We start from the raw sequence: 23,903 nt of genomic DNA, 5'->3' as shown, positions 1-23,903 counted from the left end.
GCTATAGCATCCAATAGTAGTTATCAAGCACTTCCACATGTAGAAAAGGCCAGATGCAAAGTAATTTTGTTCCAAAATGTACCTTTATTCAAATTCAGAAGAGTAACACCAAATGCATCCATGGCAATCAGTTTATCCATAATTAGTAGAGAATGACAGACAGTTCACTGTCCTTTCTCTGAGACAGAATAATGTGTTAACCCACTGTACTACCCAGTCCTCTCTCTGATGCAGAGTATTGTTTTTGCCGATTAGCACAGGAACAGAAGTAGGCCATTAAGCCCCTCGACCCTGTTCTGCCATTCACTGAGATTATGGCTGATCTGCATCCCAACTTCATCCACCCGCCTTGGCTCCATATCCGTTAATACCCTTGGCTAGCAAAAATCCATCAATCTCAGATTTAAAATTATTGCACCACCCAGTCTAAGACTATTTATTTCTCCAAAACTTTTAATTTCAATATTAAACATTATACTTATGATCAGTATCATGAAATGTTAAACAAAGGAATGTGGTTTTTTGGTGCGCTGAGGAATACACATGATGAATTGTGTTTCCACCTTTTTACTATCTTCTGTGCTATGTGGAAAATTCATCCAGGACAGTTTGGCTCATTGCCTTCAATCTTATTTTACTTTTTGATGGGTTTCAATTAAATTATTGGATTCATCTGGAATAACGCAGAAATTCAAGAATTATATTATAATTATATAGATGTGTGTAGAATTAGATAGATTTGTGTATAATTAGATGTGTGTACGATTAGATAGAATATGTATAATTAAATAGAATGTGTATGACGAGAGAGAGATGCATATAATTAAATAGATGCGTGTATAATTAGATAGAATGTGTATAATTTGAGAGATGTATATAATTAGACAGAGATGTACATAATTAGATAGAGATGTATATAATTAGAGTTGTAAATATTTAGAAAGAGGTCTATATAATTAGAAAGAGGTGTATATAATTAGAAGAGATATATATAATTAAATAGAAGTGTATATAATTTGAAAGAGATGTATATAATTAGATAGAAGTGTATATATTTTGAAAGAGATGGATATAATTAGAAAGAGATATAAATAATTAGAATGATATATATAATTAGGAAGTGGTGTATATAATTGGAAAGATGTGTATGTAATTAGGTAGCGATGTATGTAATTAGAAAGTGATGTATATAATTAGAAAGAGATTTATATAATTAGAAAGAGATGTATGTAATTAGAGAGCGGTGTATATAATTAGGTAGAGATGTATATAATTAGAAAGTGATGTATATTATTAGAAAGAGATGTATATAATTAGAGAGCGGTGTATATAATTAGGTAGAGATGTATATAATTAGAAAGTGATGTATATAATTAGAAAGAGATGTATATAATTAGAGAGCGGTGTATATAATTAGGTAGAGATTTATATAATTAGAAAGAAATGTATAAAATTAGCAGAGGTGTATACAATTAGGTTGAGATGCATATAATGAGGTAGAGATGTATATAATTAGATAGAAATATATATATAATTAGATAGAGGTGTTATAGATGGACAACTATTTCTTTATTTTTTCTCTCGTCCTCTCTTGGAAGTAGTGATTCATGCTGGTCACTGCTAAGTATGGACTCAGCCCTCTAGTGTCTTGCCCGCGTGGCTATTCTATATATTCATCTGCTCTATCCTCCTATAGAAATAGGAGAATAGAGCAGATGAATTTGTGGCTGGAGAGATGGTGCAGTAGGGAGGGCTTTAGATTCCTGGGGCATTGGGACCGGTTCTAGGGGAGGTGGGACCTGTACAAGCCGGACAGGTTGCACCTCAACAGGGCCGGGACCAATATTCTTGCGGGGAAGTTTGCTAGTGCTATTGGGGAGGATTTAAACTAGCTTGGCAGGGGGATGGGAACGTGAGTGTAGATTCAGATGGGACAGAATCAGAACTGGAAATGGAAGGCAGAAAATTAGTACGTGGCTTAGGAAGGCAGAGGAAACAAAGGTTAGAAAATAAACAGCAAGGGAGTTTGGCAGTGCTTAAAGATATATACCTCAATGCAAGGAGTATAGTGAATAAGGCAGATGAGCTAAGGGTACAGATAGACACTTGGCAGTACGATATCTTAGCTATTACAGAAACATGGCTTAAACAGGGGCAGGAATGGCAGCTCAACGTTCCTGGTTACAGGGTTTTCAGATGAGATAGAGAGGGGGATAAAAAAGGAGGGGGGGTGGCAGCAATTTTAGTTAAAATCCCTGTGAGGAGGGATGATATGTTAGAAGCATCATCAAATGAGGCCATATGGGTTGAATTAAGCAACAAACAAGGGGCAGTCATACTGGGAGTGTACGAGAACCCTCAAACAGTCAGAGGAAGATAGAAGAGCAAATATGTAGCCAAATTTCTGAGAAGTGCAAAAACAGTAGGGCAGTAATCGTAGGGGATTTCAACTACCCTAATATTAACTTGGACACAAACAATGTGAACGGTATAGAGGGTGCAAAATTCTTAAATTGCATTCAGGAGAACTTTTTTAGCTAGTACGTAGCAAGCCCAACAAGAGAGGAAGCAGTTCTGGATTTAGTTTTAGGAAATGAGGCTGGGCAGATGGAAAGAGTATCAGTGGGAGAGCATTTTGGTGGTAGTGATCATTATTCAGTTAGTTTTAGCATAGTTATGGAAAAGGACAGAGATAGAACGGAGTTAAAGTTCTCAATTGGGGAAAGGCCAATTTTACCAAGCTAAGAAGTGATTTAGCAAAAGTGGACTGGAAACAGCTACTTGAAAGTAAATCAATGTCAGAGCAGTGGGAGGCATTCAAGGGGAAGATTCAAGGGGTGCAGAGTAAACATGTTCCCACAAAGAAAAAGGGTGGGGCTGCCAAATCTAGAACCTCCAGATGTCAAGGAGCATACAGGGTAAGATTAGGCAGAAAAGGAAAGCTTATGTCAGACACCGAGAACTCAATACTACAGAAAGCCGAGAGGAGTATAGAAAGTGCAGGGGTGAAATTAAAAAGGAAATTAGGAAAGCAAAGAGAGGGCATGAAAAAATACTGGCAATTAAAATCAAGGAAAACCCAAAGATGTTTTATAAATACATTAAGAGCAAGAGGATAACTAAGGAAAGAGTAGGGTCTATTAGAGACCAATCTTGATATGGTTCTTAATGAATACTTTGGGGCTGATTTTCGGATGGCCGAGCAGGTGCGTTGGGGGCGGGGGGGTTCGTAAAATGAGGAAGTCCCAGAGCGGGTCCAGAGCCCGGCTCCAACCCGCCCACTTCCGGGTTCCCCAATGACACGTTTGGGTGCGCGCACAGCTCCCGCATGCGGGACTCCCACTGGCAATTCAAGCTGCGGGATGACAATTCACATACTTGTTTAGATAGTTGAGGTACTTGACAGACCTTATTGACAAGAGATTTTAGCAGGGGTGCAATTTTCAAGTACCCTCAGCATGTTTCCCATGCAGTGGGAAACACTCCCTGTTGAAGCAGACGTGTTTCAGCCAGCAGCCAGTGGGAGATGCAAAGGATTGTTTGACAGGTGGGGGGAGAACCTCATTTATTGCAGCAGGACACTCTGTCACTTCAGACAAAGTTTTAGCTGCAACACCTTTGTCTTTCCATTCAAAATTATTAATTTATACCCTAAACTCTGCTGTGCAAACACATTTACCTACTTTGCGGACCCCCTCAAACTCACACAGTCAGGATGGGGGGGCACCATAGTTGCATTCATCACTTCAAGGATGAGCAGCATCACCAGCCTCGCCAGGCACGCTGTCCACCTCCGCCACGTGAAGCACCACAACACAGTGCTGCGCCACACGCACCTGCACAACAGCACGGAGGGCAACAACAGAGAGAATGGCATCGCAGAAGGTACAACCCTCGCCACAGGGTCTACAGACCGAGGCTCAGCTTCCTGGACCTCTTTGAGGAGCAGTCATATGGAGGCTAAGACTCAATCGCCAGGTAGTTGCGGACATCTGCAGCCTCCTTCATGCCGAGCTGCTCCTGGCTGGCCCGAGCAGCATCTTCTTACCTGTCGCTGTCAAAGTCACCACTGCCCTCAACTTCTTCACCTCCGGATCCTTCCAAGGTTCCACTGGGGACATCGTCAGTGTCTCTCAGTCGTCTGCACAAAAGTGCATAAGGCAGGTCACTGATGGCTTGTTTCGCAGGGCCTCGCACTATATCAACTTCCCCATGGATGACCTCAGCTTGACCGTGAGGACAGTGGGATTTCACGCTGTGGCTGGCTTCCCATGGGTGCAGGGTGTAATCGATTGCACCCGTATAGCAATACAAGCACCTCCACACGAGCTAGGACTGTTCATCAACAGGAAGGGCTATCTCTCCATCAACACTCAGCTCATCTATGACCATTGCAAGAGATTCCTTCATGTGTGCGCCAGATACCCTGGCAGCTGCCACGATTCCTTCCTCCTCCAGGCGTCCAACATCCTGCCCCTCTTCCACGCACCCAACACCCACAATGGCTGGCTCCTCGGGGACAAGGGATACCCCCTGAACACGTGGCTCATGACACCTCTGAGGAACCCCACCACCGATCAACAGCGTCGATATAACGACAGCCACATCGCTACCAGGTCTACAATTGAGCATGCTATAGGGCTGCTCAAGATGCACTTCAGGTGCCTTGATCGTTCTGGGGGAGCGCTTCAATACGTGCTAGACAGAGTGGGACGCATTATAGTCATCTGTTGTGCCCTGCACAACTAGGCACAACAGAGAGGGGTGCCACTGGAGAAGGCCCCATCCACATCTGCCACCCAAATTGAGGAGGAAGAGGAGGAGGATGAGGAGGAGGAGGCCGAGGAGGAGGAGCAACCCATGGGCAGAACAGCGGCTCACCTGGCTGCTCGTGAGGCCAGGGAGTCACTGATATGTGAACGGTTCTCTTAACATCAGACAGTGTGAAGAGTCCAGTCCTCAGCACCTGGACAGAGGAGCGGCCGCACCAGCCCCCTCCCGCCCCCTGCACAAAATAGTTGTGCAACTACACATACACCCACTGTAGAGTGACCCAATGGGTGGCATCAAGTGTGGATGTTCATGGTGAATGCCATGAAAGGGACTTATTGCACAAGCCGGTCAAGAATGGGCAAGGCGTGGCAGTGGTGGTGATAATAATAAGATTTATTGTGAATGGAAAAAAAAATCAAATATAAATAAAAAACATGACAAAGTGTCAAACACCCTTTGCATCCCCTTTGTGCTCACAAAACCTTTGCCTTACGCTTCCGGCTACTCCTACGTGGTGCTTCCCCTATGGCTGCAGCAGAGGTAGTGGCAGGTTGCTCTTGTTCATGCCCTGACTGATTAGATGCTTTGGGCCGATGCCCTCTGGGTTTTGGTGTCCGTGAGGGCCCCTCCAAAGACTGCTCCACCTGCACCTGTGCAGGGTCAGACTCAACCACCTGGAGAGGAGGCAGCATTGCGAGTACTGGTTGAGAGGGGGGCAACGGGTGAGACGTGGAAGCGCTTTGAGTGGTGTCCCCACTTCCATGTCCCCTTTCGCCATCATCCCTCTCCTGGGCCAGGCGCACATCACTCCTACCACTCTACTGGACGACAGTTTGGAGGACATGTGTGAAGCCTTGTAAGGCCAGTGCTAGTGTATCTGCCTGCCTGTTTAAGGCAGCAGAAAGTTGCTCACCCTGAGTCCGAACGACCGTTGTCAGGGCCTCAATGGCCTCATTGTTGAGCCGTACTTAAAGCTCGATGGAGGCTAGCCTTCCCTCCATCGCAGACATTCCCGCACTTACCCGCGACACTATCTCAGAGATGCCCTCGTGTCCCTGTGACAGTATTCCACTCATGCAGGAGTTGGACTCCTCCATCCTCTGCACGATTGTGGAGAGTGCGCATGGCACCTGTTCCAGCACCTTGCAAATGTGCTGCTGCCCCTTGATCATTCTCCTTTTCATGGATGGCCCCCAGGGTTCAGCATCTGTGTCCAGCTGAGCAGATCCTGGAGAAGAGTGCTCCCACCGACGCGGACTCTCCACAGCTACCCCTGCCACCAGTGTCTGCTCGTGCTCATATGTGTGTGGTGACTCACCATGTGCAACCCCAACTAAGTGACGACGGGGACCCACCGAGGTGTGTGTATCTGCGCTGGTGGATGGCTCGCTCAGATGTGACGGTGCCCCCTCAGAGGCCAGCAGGTCCTCTGAGGAATCACCCTCCGCTGTCACGGCAGTCATTGAAGGCCCTGTAAGAGAACAGAAGGCAATATTAAGCATGATGACAGATGTTGAGGTGCTGAAGATGGCAAAGCATGTTAACATCGTTTGCTATTGTGAGTGCTGAATGTTGAAGTTCTGTCACCAGCCGTTTGTCAGGTGGCAGTCTCAGCATCCCCCACAGACAGGCACTCAAGGGTGCAGCTCAATTCGAGAGCCTCATGTTCCACGTCCTTGAGGACAACCTGATGTTGTGGCCACCCTCCGGTCTTCGCCCTCTCCCATGCATTCTGGGCTCTCTTCTATAAGGGGAGAAAGTAGAGAGGCGTGAGTGAGGGATGGTGACATGGCTAACCGCTGAATGCATTGGTTTAGGTGAGGCTAACCATGAAAGAGATGCATCAGAGGGTGAGTATGAGACAGTGCCATGACATTGTATGAGGGTTGGGTTGAGTGGTATTGGTGGAATGAGCACTGGGGAGGTGAGTAAGTGCAGGTAAGTTGAGGTTGAGGTTTGAGTGGGTGTGAGGAGTGATGTGATAGAGTAGTGTTGGCAGTGCAGAAGGAGTTGTGGGGTGGGGACGGTGATGTGGAAGACAGAGTGTAGGAGAATGAGTAAGTGTACTCACTTTGGCTGACCTAGTTAGGTCATTGAAGCGCTTCCTGCACTGGATCCAGGTGCGGGAGATTTTGCTGCTGCTGTTGACCTCCTCTGCCATCTCGATCCACGCCTTCTTGGTGGCAGAGGCAGGCCACTTCCTCCCGTCCGCCGGGTAGAATATCTCTCTCCTCCTCCTCATCCCATCCAGTAACACCTGGAGTGAGGCATCATTAAACCTGGGAGCAGCCTTTCCCCTGGGCTGCTCCATGCTGCTCTTTTGGTTGTTTGCTGCAGGATAATAGGGCTCCTCCAGCTGACAGCCTGTGATGCAGGTGCACAGTCCGCCCGCTGTGCAAGTTTCCAACGGGAAACCCGGAAGCCAAGGTAAGTGGCTTCAATTTACCCACGATCGCATGGAGAACGCACCGATTTTACTAGGCAGGGTACCCACGCGCCCAGTCGCTCCCCCCACTGCCAACCCGCCTCCCTGGTAATATCGGGGCCTTTGTGTCTGTCTTTACAAAAGAGAGGGATGATGCAGACATTGTAGTTAACGAGGAGGAGTGTGAAATATTGGATGGGATAAACTTAGTGAGGGAGGAAGTATTAAGGGGATTAGCAACTTTGAAAGTCGATAAATTACCAGGGCTGGATGAAATGTATCTCAGGCTGTTAAAAGAAGCAAAGGAGGAAATAGCGGAGGCTCTGACCATCATTTTCCAATCCTCTCTGCATACAGGCATGATGCCAAAGGATTGAAGGACTGCTAACGATGTGCGATTGTTTAAAAACGTATTGCGACGAGTAATTACGGGCCAATCAGTCTAACCTCGGTGGTGGGCAAATTATTGGAATCAATTCTGAAGGACAGTATCAATCGTTATTTAGAAAGGCGTGGATTGATCAAGAACAGTCAGCATAGATTTGTTAAGGGAAGGTCGTGTGTGACTAACTTGATTGAATTTTTTGAGGAGGTAACAAGGAGGGTCGATGAGGGTAGTGCATTTGATGTAGTCTACATGGATTTTAGCAAGGCTTTTGACAAGGTCCCACATGGCAGACTGGTCAGAAAAGTACAAGCCCATGGGATCCAAGGGATAGTGGCAAGTTGGATCCAAAATTGGCTCAGTGGCAGGAAGCAAAGGATAATGGTCGACAGGTGTTTTTGTGACTGGAAGGCTGTTTCCAGTGGGGTTCCACAGGGCTCAATACTAGGTTCCTTGCTTTTTGTGATATATATCAATGAATCATAGAAAGAATCATAGAAAATTTACGGCACAGAAAAAGGCCATTCGGCCCATCGTGTCCGCGCCGGCCAAGAAACGAGCCACCCAGCCTAATCCCACTTTCCCGCATTTGGTTCGTAGCCCTGCAGGTCACGGTTCTTCAGGCTTGGACTTAAATGATTAAGAAGTTTGCAGATGCTACAAAAATTGGCTGAGTGGTTGATGGTGAGGAGGAAAGCTGTAGACTGCAGGAAGATATCAATGGACTGGTCAGGTGGGCAGAAAAGTGGCAAATGGAATTCAATCCGGAGAACTGTGAGGTAATGCATTTACGGAGAGCAAACAAGGCAGGGGAATACACAAAAAATGGGAGGATATGGAGAGATGTAGAGGAACAGAGGGACTTTGGAGTGCATTCCTATGTTCCTATGTCCACAGATCCCTGAAGGTAGCAGGACAAGTATAAAAGGTGGTTAAGTTGGCATATGGAATACTTTTCTTTATTAGCTGAGGCATAGAATATAAGAGCAGTGAGGTTATGCTGGAACTGTATGAAACACTGGTTAGGCCACAGCTAGAGTACTGCGTACAGTTCTGGTCACCACATTACAGGAAGGATGAAATTGCACTAGTGAGGGTGCAGAGGAGATTTACGAGGATGTTGCCAGGACTGGAGAATTTTAACTATGAGGAAAGATTGGATAGGCTGGAGTTGTTTTATTTGGAACATAGGAGGTTGAGGGGTGATTTAATTGAGGTGTACAAAATTATGAGGGGCCTAGATAGAGTGGATAGGGAGGACCCATTTCCCTTAGCAGAGAGGTCAATAAGTAGGGGGCATAGATTTAAAGTGATTGGTAGAAGAATTAGAGGGGAGCTGAAGGCATTTTTTTCACCCAAAGGGTGGTGAGAGTCTGGAACTCCCTGCCTGCAAGGGTGGTAGAGGCAGAAACCCTCAACTCATTTAAAAAGTAGCTGGATGTGCATCTGAAGTACCGTGACCTACAGGGCTACGGACCAAGTGCTGGAAAGTGGGATTAGGCTGGGTGGCTCATTTTCGGCCGGCGTGGACACGATGAGCCAAATGGCCTCCTTCTGTGCCGTACATTTTCTATGATTCTATGATTCTCCACAGTGAGTATTAGTGGAATATTCAACCATAGCACCATCACCACTGAGCCCAATCCCATCCTCTTTACATCTGACACTTGGTTGGTTCACTGGATAGTGTTTAGGAGTGAGAACAGTGGTAGAACTCTACCAAAGCCAAATGTAGAACACCCCCAGCTGCCCCATCTATGATCAGCCAAGACAGCAATCTCCTTCACAACGATTCCTGCCCAGATATTACCAAGGCTGCTCTTGCTAATGTTGCCACAGCCACTGAAAAGTCATTAACACACTTTCTGAGACAGCTACAGACCCATCAAACTAGGACATACTAAATGCCTACGCAGCTATCCAAACTTAACCTGAAGGTGCCCAAACTCTTATCACACACTGCTACATTTCCAAAGATTAGAAATGATTGTGGATAATTGCCCATCGGTTCACTGACAAACACCGAGGGGCATTGGGCCGATGTAGTAGTGACGTCTCATGATCGTTTTTGCTAACTGCTACTGAGGGATTGTTTATCCAGCTCATACTACATGTTTTAGTGGAAATTCCAGCAACGGCTCAAGGGAGAAATAAACCACTGAAAGTAACCAGCTGCTGAAATCTGCACACTAGTGGTGTAATATCCAAAATAACATTGCAGCACTTACTGCCAGCTTGTTCCCATTGTTGGCTCTAGTGCATTACTCATATCTGATTCAAGGATAGGTCAAGAAAAGGTCTCTCTATTCCTGCACCCCCTTTTCAATAATTGGAAAAGGGTCAACCTTCAGGCAATTGAAATTTAGTATTTGGATATAGAATGGTTCCGTTACAAAGTTGTCTGTGCTATCATTAAAAACTGACCTAATTCTCTCAATACATTCCTTTGGTTTGTATGAAGCTCTTGGTTTTGTACGTCGAGATTTCCCTCATGGCTCATCCTGCTGTTTCCATCTACCCTTGGACGTGCATCATTATTTGAGTCCGTATTTCCTCACTATGAATGTCAGCAGGCAGTATCCTCTAGAATTTATTGTTAGAGCTCATGCACTACTGGACAACATAATTTGTTGACTATTTAAGGCCATGGCACTTTAATAATGTGGTATACTGCTCTTAATTTATATTTAAGTGCTTTTCTTTGGCAGCAATAACAGGGATAACAAACACAATCAACCAGTACACTGCCTAGTGCTATGGTATTTTTAATATGCTTAATTTACTTGTTTCACTTTCTCAGATGCAAAGTGTCTATAGCAGCAAATATACGACCACTGACCTCTTGTATGTTGTTGCTCTGCCTCTCCCTAGTGTACAGTGACGTGTGGACAGGGCCTCAGATATAGAGTAGTCCTGTGTATTGACCACAGAGGACTGCATGCAGGCGGTTGTAACCCAAAAACGAAACCTCACATCAAAGAAGAATGCATAGTCACTGTTCCATGCTACAAACCAAAAGGTAAAGACAGATGCTGTGTGATCTTACCATGTGAATGCTTAATACATTAATCAAATTCCTTTGAATTTAAAAAATGTATTAATATCTTGATCAACATAGTGGACAAAGAAATTTTATACAAAGATGCTTAGCTTTCCTACAATGATATCGCACCGCTCAATTGCTAGGCTAGAATGTTGGATTAGCATTAAATCAGTGGAACCACATAGGCCATGAATTTCCTCAGAGCTGCTCCCAAGCGTAAACAGGATTTCTGCCGCAATTCCCGCTAAGTTACGACAGCAGAACGGGAACAGCTCAAGAAATCCTCAGCCATAGTGTTATTCCTATATGCTGTGTATCTCATTCTTCCACACTCTGGTTTATTCCTATTGATATATCTTTTTTTTCCTGATTTTTCATCCAAAGTAATACTAAATCTGTCAAATACAAAAGCGGTAATGAGATAAAATTATGTTTAGTAGATATAATATATATTGAATGAAATTTGTACTCATCAGATCAAGCATATTAGTGCTGGTGAGGGTCAATTTGAACTTGCCGAAATGATCACTAACGGGATAGCCTTACTGACCTGTTAATGCCACAATCATCCGACTGCTACTTTCACAGAGGACTCCATTGGGTGGCCAAAGCGTCTGCCTAGTAATAGCAAATCAGGGTCCAATGACATATATAGGAACCGAATTGGCATTTTAGGATATAACGGGTCAAAGTGTGATCCGTGCCCTCTCTCACCAGTTTTACTGAAGGGGCCTGATAATGGAATCAGAGCACCATAGAAATTTATGGCACAAAAGGAGGCCATTCGGCGCATTGTGTCTGCGTCGGCTGAAAAAGATCCACCAGCCTAATCCCACTTTCCAGCTCTTGGTCCGTAGCCTTGCAGGAAATGGCACTTCATGTGCATATCCAAGCACCTTTTAAATAGGATGAGGGTTTCTGCCTCTAATACCCTTCCAGGCAGTGAGTTCCAGACCCCCACCACCCTCTGGGTGAAAAATATTTTCCTCACCTCTCCTCTAATCCTTCTACCAATTACTTTAGATCAATGCCCCCTGGTTATTGACCCCTCTGCTAAGGGAAATAGGTCTTTCCTATCCACTCTATCTAGGCCCCTCATAATTTTATACACCTCAATTAAATCACCCCTCAGCCTCCTCTGTTCCAAAGAAAACAACCCCAGCCTATCCAATCTTTCCTCATAGATAAAATTCTCCAGCCTTGGTAACATCCTTGTAAATCTCCTCTCTACCCTCTCTAGTTCAATCATATCTTTCCTGTAATGTGGTGTCCATAATTGTACACAGTACTCAAGCTGTGGCCTAACTAGTGTTTTATACAGTTCTAGCATAACCTCCCTGCTCTTATATTCTGTGCCTCGGCTAATAAAGGAAAGTATTCCATATGCCTTCTTAACCACCTTATCTACCTGTCCTGCTACCTTCAGGAATCTGTGGACATGCACTCCATGGTCCCTCTGTTCCTCTACACCTCTCTGTATCCTCCCTTTTATTGTGTATTCCCTTGCCTTGTTTGCCCTCCCCAAGTGCTTTACCTCATACTTCTCCAGATTGAATTCCATTTACCACTTTTCTGCCCACCTGACCAGTCCATTGATATCTTCCTGCAGTCTAGAGCTTTCCTCCTCACTATCAACTACACGGCCAATTTTTGTATCATCTGCAAACTTCTTAATCATGCCCCCTACATTTAAGTCTAAATCATTGATACATATCACAAAAAGCAAGGGGCCCAGTACTGAGACCTGCGGAACCCCACTGGTAACAGCCTTCCAGTCACAAAAACATCCGTCGACCATTACCCTTTGCTTCCTGCCACTGAGCCAATTTTGAATCTAACTTGCTACTTTCCCTTGGATCCCGTGAGATTTTACTTTTCTGACCAGTCTGCCATGTGGGACCTTGTCAAAAGCCTTGCTAAAATCCATGTAGACTACATCAAACACACTATCCTCATCGATCCTCCTTGTTACCTCCTCAAAAAATTCAATCAGGTTAATCAGACACAACCTTCCCTTAACAAATCCATGCTGACTGTCCTTGATTAATCCATGCTTTTCTAAATGACGATTGATACTGTCCTTCAGAATTGTTTCCAATAATTTGCCCACCACCTGTAATTACTCAGTCTATCCCTTTCTCCCTTTTTAAACAACGATACAACGTTAGCAGTCCTCCAATCCTCCAGCACCATGCCTGTAGCTAGAGAGGGTTGGAAAATGATGGCCAGAGCCTCCGCTATTTCCTCCCTTGCTTCTCTTAACAGCTTGGGATACATTTCATCCTGGCCTGGCAATTTATCGACTTTTCATGATGCTAATCCCCTTAATATTTCCTCCATCACTATGTTTATCCCATCCAATATTTCACACTCCTCCTCCTCCGTAACAACAATATCTGCATCATTCCCCTCTTTTGTGAAGACAGATGCAAAGTATTCATTAAGAACCATACAAACATCTTCCGCCTCCACACATAGGTTACCTTTTTGGTTTCTAATAGGCCCTACTCTTTCCTTAGTTATCCTCTTGCTCTTAATGTATTTATAAAACATCTTTGGGTTTTCCTTGATTTTACTTGCCAATATTTTTTCATGCCCTCTCTTTGCTTTCCTAATTTCCTTTTTAATTTCACCCCTGCACTTTTTATACTCCTCTAGGCTTTCTGCAGTATTGAGCTCTCAGTATCTGACATAAGCTTCCCTTTTCTGCCTTATCCTACCCTGTATACTCCTTGACATTCAGGGGCCCATCCTTTTTCTTTGTGGGAACATGTTTTTCAATTTTTCAAATATTTTGTGGGGCCAAGAGGCCAGTCGGCTGCCTAAAAGTTAAAGTCGACTCGGGGAGTGCAATGCTCTTTCCTTTTTTGTCATTCAGTGTCAGCATCAACTTCTCCCAGGTCAAATATGACACAGCCAACTGCAGAATAAACATTGCCTTCCTCTGCCCAATGACGTGCCTTAACTACAACCTCAGAAGAGCACCTCCTTCTGCTCCAGTAAGAATTTTCTATTTCCAACACCAGCCATCCTTATGGACCCTCGAAATGTCATTTTGCTGCTAAATTCGGGGCAGTTCTTGTGGGCCAATATTGGGGAATTGGGCTGAAAGTACCCAAATTAATTTCACATCAGATTCCCATTACCCAGAGACAGATCAGACTCGCAGTCTATCATAAAATCGGAAAATGCTGGAAATAAACAGCAGGTGGAAAGAAAAAAGACAGATTATGACATTTCAACTATGTTCACTTCATTTAAAATTGAGTTTCAGGTTCTCAACATTTGTAATTGTTCCTGTTTTATGTCCCTCATTCTACCAGTCTGAGCTGGAATTAAGCCCAGGCTTCAGAGATAAAAGGCCAATTTTTAACAAACTCCCATTCAGTCCTCTCGTGCATATAATTTGCAGTAGCATTTTAATTCACTGGTATTAATGTTTGTCACTTATGGACTGTTGAATAGTGTTCAGCAGTTTCCCAGTGCTTTCAGTATGGCACTTTTGCATTTGTCAGTTGGATGTCTGAAACATTCAGAAACCCATCACTATGCTTAAGAGAATCCAAAACAACCTCCAGTCAGTTAGAGTTATGTTTGCCCAACTTGGAATGCATCGGGATACACCCCACCTCCACAGGTACACAGAACTAATGTACAGATTTAGGGACCACCATGTTTAACCAGTTAAAATCACAGGACTTCCCAACACAGAGTAGTGTTAAAACGTCCTGTTGCTTATCTACCTAGAAGTGTCCCATCCATTAAGGAACTGAAACAGAGTGGGCAGAATACAAGGACCCAATGATGGGTCTACTCCTCCAGATTCTATTAATAGGTCAGTATGGCTGGTCACATCAACATTGCCTTGGAGTACTGACTTGCTAGCTCAGATATCGGATTACTGAGTCTGCTGTGCACAGTTGATACAATTCCAACCTTCCATTGTCAGGCATGTCCTCTTGGAACAACTCAACCCTGAAAAAGACATTGCTTACTTCTCCCCAGGAAAGAAAGTCACTAGTTGATCATTGGGCAACTGACAAGCAGGGGTTTGAGCCTACTCTTTGTTTGTCTTCATTAACTCCAATGGAGATGATGAGATAAATTTCACAATGGATGAAAAATTGCGCAGACCCTGAATTGTCCTTGCTGACCTCTGCTCCTGAATTCTCAAAATGTGCTCCTGTTGCACGCTGCTCTGTGCTGGGAGTGTTAAATCATAAAATTCACCCCAAGAGCTAAAGTTGTTTTCATATCCAAATTCATCCATGTTTCATACAATTTGTATTAAGTAGAATATTTCCAAACTTGGTCCCTGTGGGCAGTTGGGATAAATCCAACTTGAAGGCTTTTTGATCTTTTGACTTCTCCAAAAAAAAAAGTTGAATCAAAAAGCTATCAATTATTCAAAAATAAAACATATGTTTTCCTTTTATCGCAGTAGCTCATTATTCTAATGAGTAGTTCTGAAACAAAAAAAATGTAATCGTAGCATCATGTAGCTTTATATGGGAATTCACCTTAACAGAGACCAACTGCTGGTTTACAGAAGTGCAGTAAGTTGTGTCTGGACTCAGATAGAGCGGCAGTTATTCAAATACCTTGGCACAGTAAATAACATTTATTGAAAAATAGAAAAATGGTTCAAGTAGCAATCTAGAGTCATGCTTTCCAGGCTGCAAAACAAAACTGCTTTGAAAACAGTGATGTCTGTTGTTCCTCACCCCCCAAATTAGATTAGACTTTTTCCCCTCTGCACACTTCCAGGTTTCCCAATGCCACATAGTCAACATCACACAAGGGACAAGAGGGTGGGCAGGTGACTTGATCCAAGGCTTTTACCAGAGCTTGTCTTGATCTACACACAAAGAGTTGTGCAGTAGTGGTTTAGGGCCATCTAGCTCTCTGTCTGGCTGTCCGTCTGACTCTCCGACTGGCTCTCCGACTAGCTCTCCGTCTGGCTCTCCGACTAGCTCTCCATCTGGCTCTCCGTCTAGCTCTCCGTCTGGCTCTCTGTCTAGCTCTCCATCTGGCACTCTGTCTCGCTCTCCAGGTATTCCTTGCGCCCTATGATGAAGTGATTGGTCTCTTTCTGAATCTTGATCATGCCGCTCTGCATCCCAGTGCTCTGGGTTACAGTTTGTTTGTACTCTAATGCTCTAATTGTTTACCTTCATGAGTGTCTGAGGGTTTCCCTATATTTTAGAAATTCCAAATGTTTTAAGCTCTTTAAGTGTTCCCATCTGGATTCCATACTTACATACAAATTAAGAGCAGGAGTAGGCCATTCAGCCCCTCGAGCCTGCTGTGCCATTTGATAAGATCATGGCTGATCTGATTGTGACCTCAACCCTACTTTCCCGTCTACCTACTATAACCTTTGACTCCCTTGTTAATCAGGAATCTATCTAACTCAGCCTTAAAAATATTCAATAACCCTGCCTCCACCGTTCCCTGGGGAAGGGAGTTCCACGGACTCACGACCCTCTGAGAGAAAAAATTTCTCCTCATCTCCGTCTTAAATGAGAGACCCCTTATTTTTAAACTGCGGCCCCTTGTTCGAGTCTCTCCCACAAGGGGAAACATCCTCCCAGTATCTGCCCCTCCTAGTCCCCTCAGGATCTTATATGTTTCAATAAGATCACCTCTCATTCTCTTAAACTCCAGTGTATATAGGCCCAACTTGTCCAAACTTTCCTCATAAAATAACCCCCTCAACCCAGGAATCAGTCGAGTGAACCACCTCCAAAGCAATTATGTCCTTTCTTAAATAAGGAGACCAAAACTGCACACAGTATTCTAGATGTGGTCTTACCAATGCCCTGTATAACTGTAGCAAAACAGCTCTACTTTTATATTTCATTCCCTTTGCAATAAATGACAACATTCCATTTGCCTTCCTAATCACTTGCTGTACCTGCATACTAACTTTCTGTGACTCATGTACTAGGACATCCAGATCCCTCTGTACCTCAGAGTTCTGCAATCTCTCACCATTTAAATAATATACTGCTTTTCTATTCCTCCTGCCAAAGTGGACAAATTCACATTTTCCCACATTATACTCCATCTGCCAAATTTTTGCCCACTCACTTAACCTTTCTATATCCCTTTGCAGACTCTTTATGTCCTCTTCACAACTTACCTTCCTACCTACCTTTGTGTCATCAGCAAATTTAGCAACCATACATACGGTCCCTTCATCCAAGTCATTGATATAGACTGTAAATAGTTGAGGACCAAGCACTGATCCCTGTGGCACTCCACTCGTTACATCTTGCCAACCTGAAATTGATCCATTTATGCCTACTCTCTGTTTCCTATTAGCTAACCAATCCTTTATCCATGCTAATATGTTACCCCCTACACCATGAACTCTTATTTTGTGTAGTAGCCTTTGATGTGGCACCTTGTCAAAAACCTTCTGGAAATCCAAGTACACCACATCCACAGAATCCCCTTTATCCACGTTGCTTGTTACTTCCTCAAAGAACTCTAATAAATTAGTCAAACACAATCTTTTTTTCACAAAGCCGTGTTGACTCTGCCTGATTGCATTGAGATTTTCTAAGTGCCCTGTTATAACCTTAATAATCGATTCTAGCATTTCCCTATGACAGGTGTTAACCTAACTGGCCTGTAGTTTCCTGCTTTTTGTCTCCCTCCTTTCTTGAATAGAGGAGTTACATTCACTATTTTCCAATCTGATGGGACCCTTCCAGAATCTAGAGAATTTTGGAAAATTAATACCAATGCATCTACTATCTCTGCAGCCACTTCTTTTAAGACCCTAGGATGAAGTCCATCAGGACCTGGGGACTTGTCAGCTTTTATTTCTAATATTTTTTTCAGAACCCTTTCCCTGGTGATTGTAAGGCCGTAGTGTGGGTTATTGGCTTACAGTGACTGAATAAGTCAAATTTTGTTTTTTACATGGGACTCTGGGATTTTTACCCGTGTTTTGGGGAAATATTCCACAATTTCATCCAGTTTTCTTATGATAAGTTCAAATCAGTGACGTTGTGCACGGGGAATACAGTGAGGTCAAATGTGACCTTTGGGCAACCGAGTGGCAGAGTGTGTCAGCGGGTCATCCTTACCTGGTGCGAAGAGGCAGCCACCATTCACGTTGGGATGGCTAGTTGTGGGGCGCCAAACGGGAGGCCCAATACAGCTCACCAGATTAAGGCTGGCCAAAGTTGGCACCACTGCTCCTCTGGGCCCCACAAAAATAATTCCAAACTCTTCACCCCCATCGCCTGTGGAACTGGTCGGAGTGTGCACGATGCATGCTGGGACCAGTTCCAAGCTGGGACCAGTTCCATGTTGGGACCAATATTAAAAGTTGTCTACCCTCCTGAAACAGGATGCTTTGGGGCCCTTTCAAATTGGCAGCAGCTTTTTGTTAGTGTTACCGTGGCAGTGGGGTTACAGACTCCATTGTGAGGTTGATACAGACCACATTGTGAGACTGTTACAGACCCCAGTGTGAGGCCATTACAGACCCCAGTGTGAGGCCACTACTGCCCCCATTGTGAGACCGTTACAGAGCCCATTTTGAGGCCATTATTGCCCCCATTGTGGGAGACCATTACCGCCCCCATTGCGAGACCGTAACCGTCCCCATTGTGAGACCGTAACCGTTCCCATTGTGAGACCGTTACCGCCCCCATTGTGAGACCATTACTGCCCCCATTGTGAAGCCGTTACAGGCCCCAGTGTGAGGGCATTACAGACCCCAGTGTGAGGCCATTACAGACCCCACTGTGCAGCTGTTACGGACCCCAGTGTGAGACCGCTACTGCCCCATTGCGAGGGGGCCGTTACAGCCCCCAGTGTGAGGCCATTACCGCCCCCCATTGTGAAGCCGTTACTGCCCCCATTGTGAACCCGTTACAGACCCCATTATGAGGCCATTACCGCCCCTATTGTGAGCCCATTACAGACCCCATTATGAGGCCAATTCCCGCTCTCATTGTGAGGCAATTACAGAGCCCATTGTTAGGCTGTTGCCGCCCCCATTGTGAGACCGTTCACCCCCGCATTGTGAGGCCGTTACCGCTCCCATTTTGAGACCTTTACCGCCCCCATTGTGAGACCGCTACTGCCCTCATTGTGAGACCGCTACTGCCCCCATTATGAGGCCGTTACAGACCCCATCGTCAGGCCGTTACAGACCCCTTTGTGAGGCCATTACAGACCCCAATGTATGGCCGTTACCACCCCCATTGTGAGACTGTTACAGACCCCATTGTGAGACCGTTACAGACCCCATTGTGAGACCGTTACAGACCCCATTGTGAGACCGCTACTGCCCTCATTGTGAGACCGCTACTGCCCCCATTATGAGACTGCTACTGCCCTCATTGTGAGACTGCTACTGCCCCCATTGTGAGGCCGTTACAGACCCCATCGTCAGGCCGTTACAGACCCCTTTGTGAGGCCATTACAGACCCCAATGTATGGCCGTTACCACCCCCATTGTGAGACTGTTACAGACCCCATTGTGAGACCGTTACAGACCCCATTGTGAGACCGTTACAGCCCCCAGTATGAGGCCATTACAGACCCTAGTGTGAGGCCGTTACAGACCCCAGTACAGACCCCAGTGTGAGGCCGTTACAGACCCAAGTGTGAGGCCGTTACAGACCCAAGTGTGAGGCCGTTACAGACCCCAGTGTGAGGGTGCCACAGACCCCAGCATGATGCCGTTGCAGATCCCATTGTGAGGCCATTACCACTCCCATTGTGAGACTGTTACAGACCCCATTGTGAAACTCATTACAGACCTCATTGTGAGGAATTCATAAGAAGAGCAGGCGAGTTCTCTGCAGTGTCCTGGCTAATATTTATCCCTCAACCAACTTCAGTGAAACAAATGATCTGGTCATTTATCTCAGTACTGTTTGTGGGATCTTGCTGTGGGCAAATTGGCTGCTGCATTTCCTGCAAAACAACAGTGACATCATTTCAAACGTATTTCATTGGCTGTGAATCACTTTGGGACATCCTGATGTCGCTATATAAATTCAAGTCTTTCTTTTTCTTTCTCTTTCACAACCCCATCCCCCACTACGCTTCAAAATTGGAATAATGGTTGGCTTATCAAAGCGACAGATGCATCCCTGGGATCTGAAAGTACTTTTTTTAATGCAAAATTAGCAAATGGCTATTTTCTCTGTAACCAATGACCCACGACCAAAATTGTAGAAACACTCAGCTTTGACACATGCAGTTTCTTTTTTTTTGTGTGTTGGCATGATTTATTTTACTAAAACTATTTGTAACATTGAAAAATAAATCAATATGAAAAAGCAATTTAATTAATGAGTCATTAATATTGGAAAAAAAATTATTCATCGGATGTGAAATTTCACCCCGGTCTATTTACTTTCTTATAAGAAGATAAGTTTTTCAACTATTTATTTAACTGTTGAATTTATAAAAACATTTCCTCGCTACTAGCATTTGGATTTAAATGGGAGGATTTGCTGTATTGGTGAACTTTGAGCAGTCAGCAAGGAGTTGAGTCATGTTGGTTTATGCAAGCTCATACTGAAACAAACATTAAAGCTTTTTTAACTTCGTTTTTATTTACGTTCTCATAAAAATGAACAAAATTTTTAGTGACAGATACAATTCTACTGCCATCTTCTGCAGACACATTTAAGGGGAATGTTCCCTTGTCGGCTAATGTTAGCAGAAAGATCAATATGAGAATAATCTAAGAAACACCCCTTTATACTCACACTAAGAGTACTGAACGGAGGAACATACACCCTTGTCATGCATGGAGTTATTCTCCAGCTCTTTTTACCACACCAATTTATAAAAGCAGCTGTTTTGTATCACAACTACTGGTTTCTCTAAGTATTATCATTATGAAATAAAGTATAGATTTACCATTATCAAATAAAGCATTGACATTGAAATACATTGTCATGGGCAAATAATGCATCATGGCTATCAAATAAAGAGCTGTGTGTTAAGGAGGGTCTTAAAGGAAGAGAACGAGGTAGAGGGATTCAGGGAGGGAATTCCAAAGCATTATCTGGCCGAAAGCATGGCCATTAATGGTGGAAAAAAGAGAGGGTGAATGTAAAAGAGGCTAGAATCAGAGAAACGGTGACATCGGGGTGGGGGGGAGGCTGCAGGGAGGGGGGGATTGTAGGGCAGCCAGAGGATAGAGAGATAGAAAGAGGCAAGGCCATGAAGGGGTTTAAACACAAGGATGATAATTTTAAATCTGAGGTTTTGGGGATCAGGAGCTAATGTGGGTCAGTGAGCACACGACTGATGGGCAATTGGGACTTGGTACGGGATAGCCATGGAGAAGCAGAGTTTTAGATCAGTTGAAGTTAAAGCATTGTCATTGGATAATAAAGCATTGTCATTATCAAGTGAAGACACAGACAGAAAGTTATTGGCAATTAATTGTACCTACTGTCCAGTCGTTGTGTTTGTAGGTACAGAAGTGTAAATGCACTTTGACGCATAAAAACTTACAGTCCCCAGGTTATCGAACAATTAAGAAATAAAAAACTGACTGTACTCAGTGAGTATTTGAGAAGACAATCAAAATAAATAATTGTTATATACCAAAAAAAATCTTTTGAATTAGAAATACTAATGATCTAATTTCTATTACACTAAGTAGTTTGTGACTGGGGGGCTGTAATCTTGTCAAAAAGAACTGAGAGTGTGTTTCAATGTACAGGTTCTCACTAAAACTACCTTTCTAAACCCTTCAGGTGTATTTTATATATTTGTTTGGTTTGTAGAGAAACTCCCTGTGGAAGCTAAGCTGCCCTGGTACAAGCAGGCCCAGGAACTGGAGGAATTGCTGGTCGTGTCAGAAGAGCCTTCGTGAGTCTGTCGGAATTTTATTTGAATTTGGCAGGAAGTTTCAAAGACAATAAGAATGAGCCTATTAAATCCTATTTAAAATTGCCTGCCATACTGATCATGTAAATATTTTATGACATTGTATATACAGCCATGGTCATACAAGAAGGTAGAGTCACATTGAATTTTTCCAGTGTGGTTTTCTTTTCATGTTAGCTGCAGAACCTACACACATCATCAATACTCTGTTTTCTGACCCAACTAACACAATGGGCTCAATTTTAGGGGGCAATTGTGGGTGCGTTGGGGACGAGGGGCTCTGAAAATAGCAGAAATCCCGTTTGGGTTCGGAAGCCGGCTCCAACCTGCCAACTTCTGAGTTTCCCAGGGACCCACCTGTGTGCACGCAGGCGACCCGAAACCAGAAGTCCCGCTGTCAGGATGATAGTTAAAGAGCCAAATGTACCTCATTGAGGTACTTAAAGCACTTTAACTGTGTCAGATTAAGGGATTGTAACGATTTTTAAATCTGCGGCTTGCCCACCACTTCTGATTCACACCTGGTGAAACCAGGAGTGAAGGGCCGGATCAGGGAACAAGAGACAAAATAAATTAAATAAAAAACCATAGAAGGAAGCTAAAACACAAAACTTGCACCCTGCTCCGATGGTCCGATGTCTCTGTCTCCGATCTCCCCCTCTTCACCCCCTCGATATCCTCCTGATGTCCCCCTCTTCACCCCCGATCTTCCACTCTCCCCCCTGATCTTCCCCTTTTCACCCCCCGATCTTCCCCTCTCCCCCTCCAACATCCCCCTCTTCACCCCCGATCTTCCCATCTCACCCCCGATCTTCCACTCTTCTCCCCTGATCTTCCCTTCATCCCCCCAATCTTCCACTCTCCCCATGATCTTTCCCTCTTCACCCCCCTATCTTCCCCTCTCCCCCTCCGATCTTCCACTCTTCAGCCCCGATCTTCCACTCTTCCCCCCCCACCCCCCCCGGTCTTCCACTCTCCTCCCCGATCTTCCACTCTCCTCTCCCCCCTCCGATCTTCTATTCCAGCGTCTGTCAATCAGGCTGGCTGCCGGACGCGAAACCCAGAGAGAACGTTAATCATCAGCAATCACCATGCGATTGCATCAGAAATGGTAAGTTTTGTTCATGCGGGTTTGCCACGTGCACCTTCACCCCCCCCCCCACCCACCCACCACCATTGCAAAATCAACCCCAATGTAACAATCCCATCAGGCCTCTCGCAATATACTGCTGCTACTTTCATTTTCAATTTTCCCTCTCCCTCCCCTGGAGACACTGACTTCTGCTATGATTGTTCCATGGATGCTAATCACTCTCTAATACATCACCCAAATAGCTTTTGTTCACGTCTAACCCTTCACAATGAATATCAGCAGACTATTCCACTATGATGGGAATGGTAGCTGAGCTCGATTGTCTCTTCACTTGATGTCATGCATATTTTTCATCAATAGTGACTGGATAACAAGCAGAACCAGATGCTCACACTGATTTTTCGCTCCCCTAGCCTAAAGGCTGAGGGTCTTTGTAGCACCTCTGCACCTGGGAGAAATTAGCTTATTCAATGCAGACAGGGATAAAATCTGTGGCCTTGCTAGTCTGCAGGGCTCAGTTCCACATTGGGAATTGAATTTACCCACTTGGTCCTGATAGATTTGGGTAGACTTTGTAACACTTTTCAGCCATTAGACACATTATGAGAAATCCAAATGATCGAACCTCTGAGCCTCCATAGTTATCCATAAGGCACTGCACCACCTTTGGGAGCCTGTACATGGAACCCTCTAATAATATAATCAGGCCTATGTTTGTGGAGCATAAAATTGTTCTTTTCAGATTAGAGTGTGTCATTTGAGATTAAAGTGGAGGACGCTTTATTCTGTATCTGGCTGTGCTGTATCTGAGTTGGGCTTGTGTGATACTGACACTGACCGAGCTGTACCTGAGTTGGGCTTGTGTAGCTGCCCGATCCTTCGGGTGGGGGCCAAGGGAGTGTCTGGTCCATTTCGAGGACCGTGCCACCTGTGAGCTGCACTATCCCAAACAGGTGTCTCGCTGCATCTCACCAGCTCTGGGCCAATGCAATATCGGGGGGCTAGAGGAGACCCGGGCTGCGGGAAGGTAGGTCCAGGGCAGGGGAACTGATTGTGTGGGGTGGGGTGGGGGGGAGCCTGGAGCAGCATCAGTTCATGTTATTATTGCGGACCCCCAAGGGGCACTCCTGCTGCTCCTGGCCCCACAAAAAATATTTTGTCAGTTACCTTTTCGGGACCTCCAGCTCTTGACTGCCAGGTTTCACTGAGCGCAGCATTCACCCCATACGCCGTTAAAACTGCAATGGGATCCTGTGTACGTCATAGGACCTGAGAGCCTCCCACCTGATTCAGTAGAGTA

The 23,903-nt window shown here is 44.7% G+C and overlaps 1 protein-coding gene across 1 annotated transcript in view; it reads left to right on the top strand.

Moving 5' to 3' along the window:
- The window catches only part of LOC137320664 (ADAMTS-like protein 1), a 613,156-nt gene that overhangs the window by 346,792 nt on the left and 242,461 nt on the right, over positions 1 to 23,903 (top strand). The window contains exons 13-14 of the mRNA XM_067982343.1: positions 10,455 to 10,602; positions 21,408 to 21,492. Of these exons, the coding sequence (XP_067838444.1) occupies positions 10,455 to 10,602; positions 21,408 to 21,492 (233 nt within the window). The remainder of the gene's footprint in view (positions 1 to 10,454; positions 10,603 to 21,407; positions 21,493 to 23,903) is intronic.

The sequence above is a fragment of the Heptranchias perlo genome, chromosome 4, assembly GCF_035084215.1.
Source record: "Heptranchias perlo isolate sHepPer1 chromosome 4, sHepPer1.hap1, whole genome shotgun sequence".
NCBI lineage: Eukaryota > Metazoa > Chordata > Chondrichthyes > Hexanchiformes > Hexanchidae > Heptranchias > Heptranchias perlo.
The sequence above is the reverse complement of the archived record's forward strand: the minus strand, read 5'-3'. Positions and strand labels throughout refer to the sequence as shown.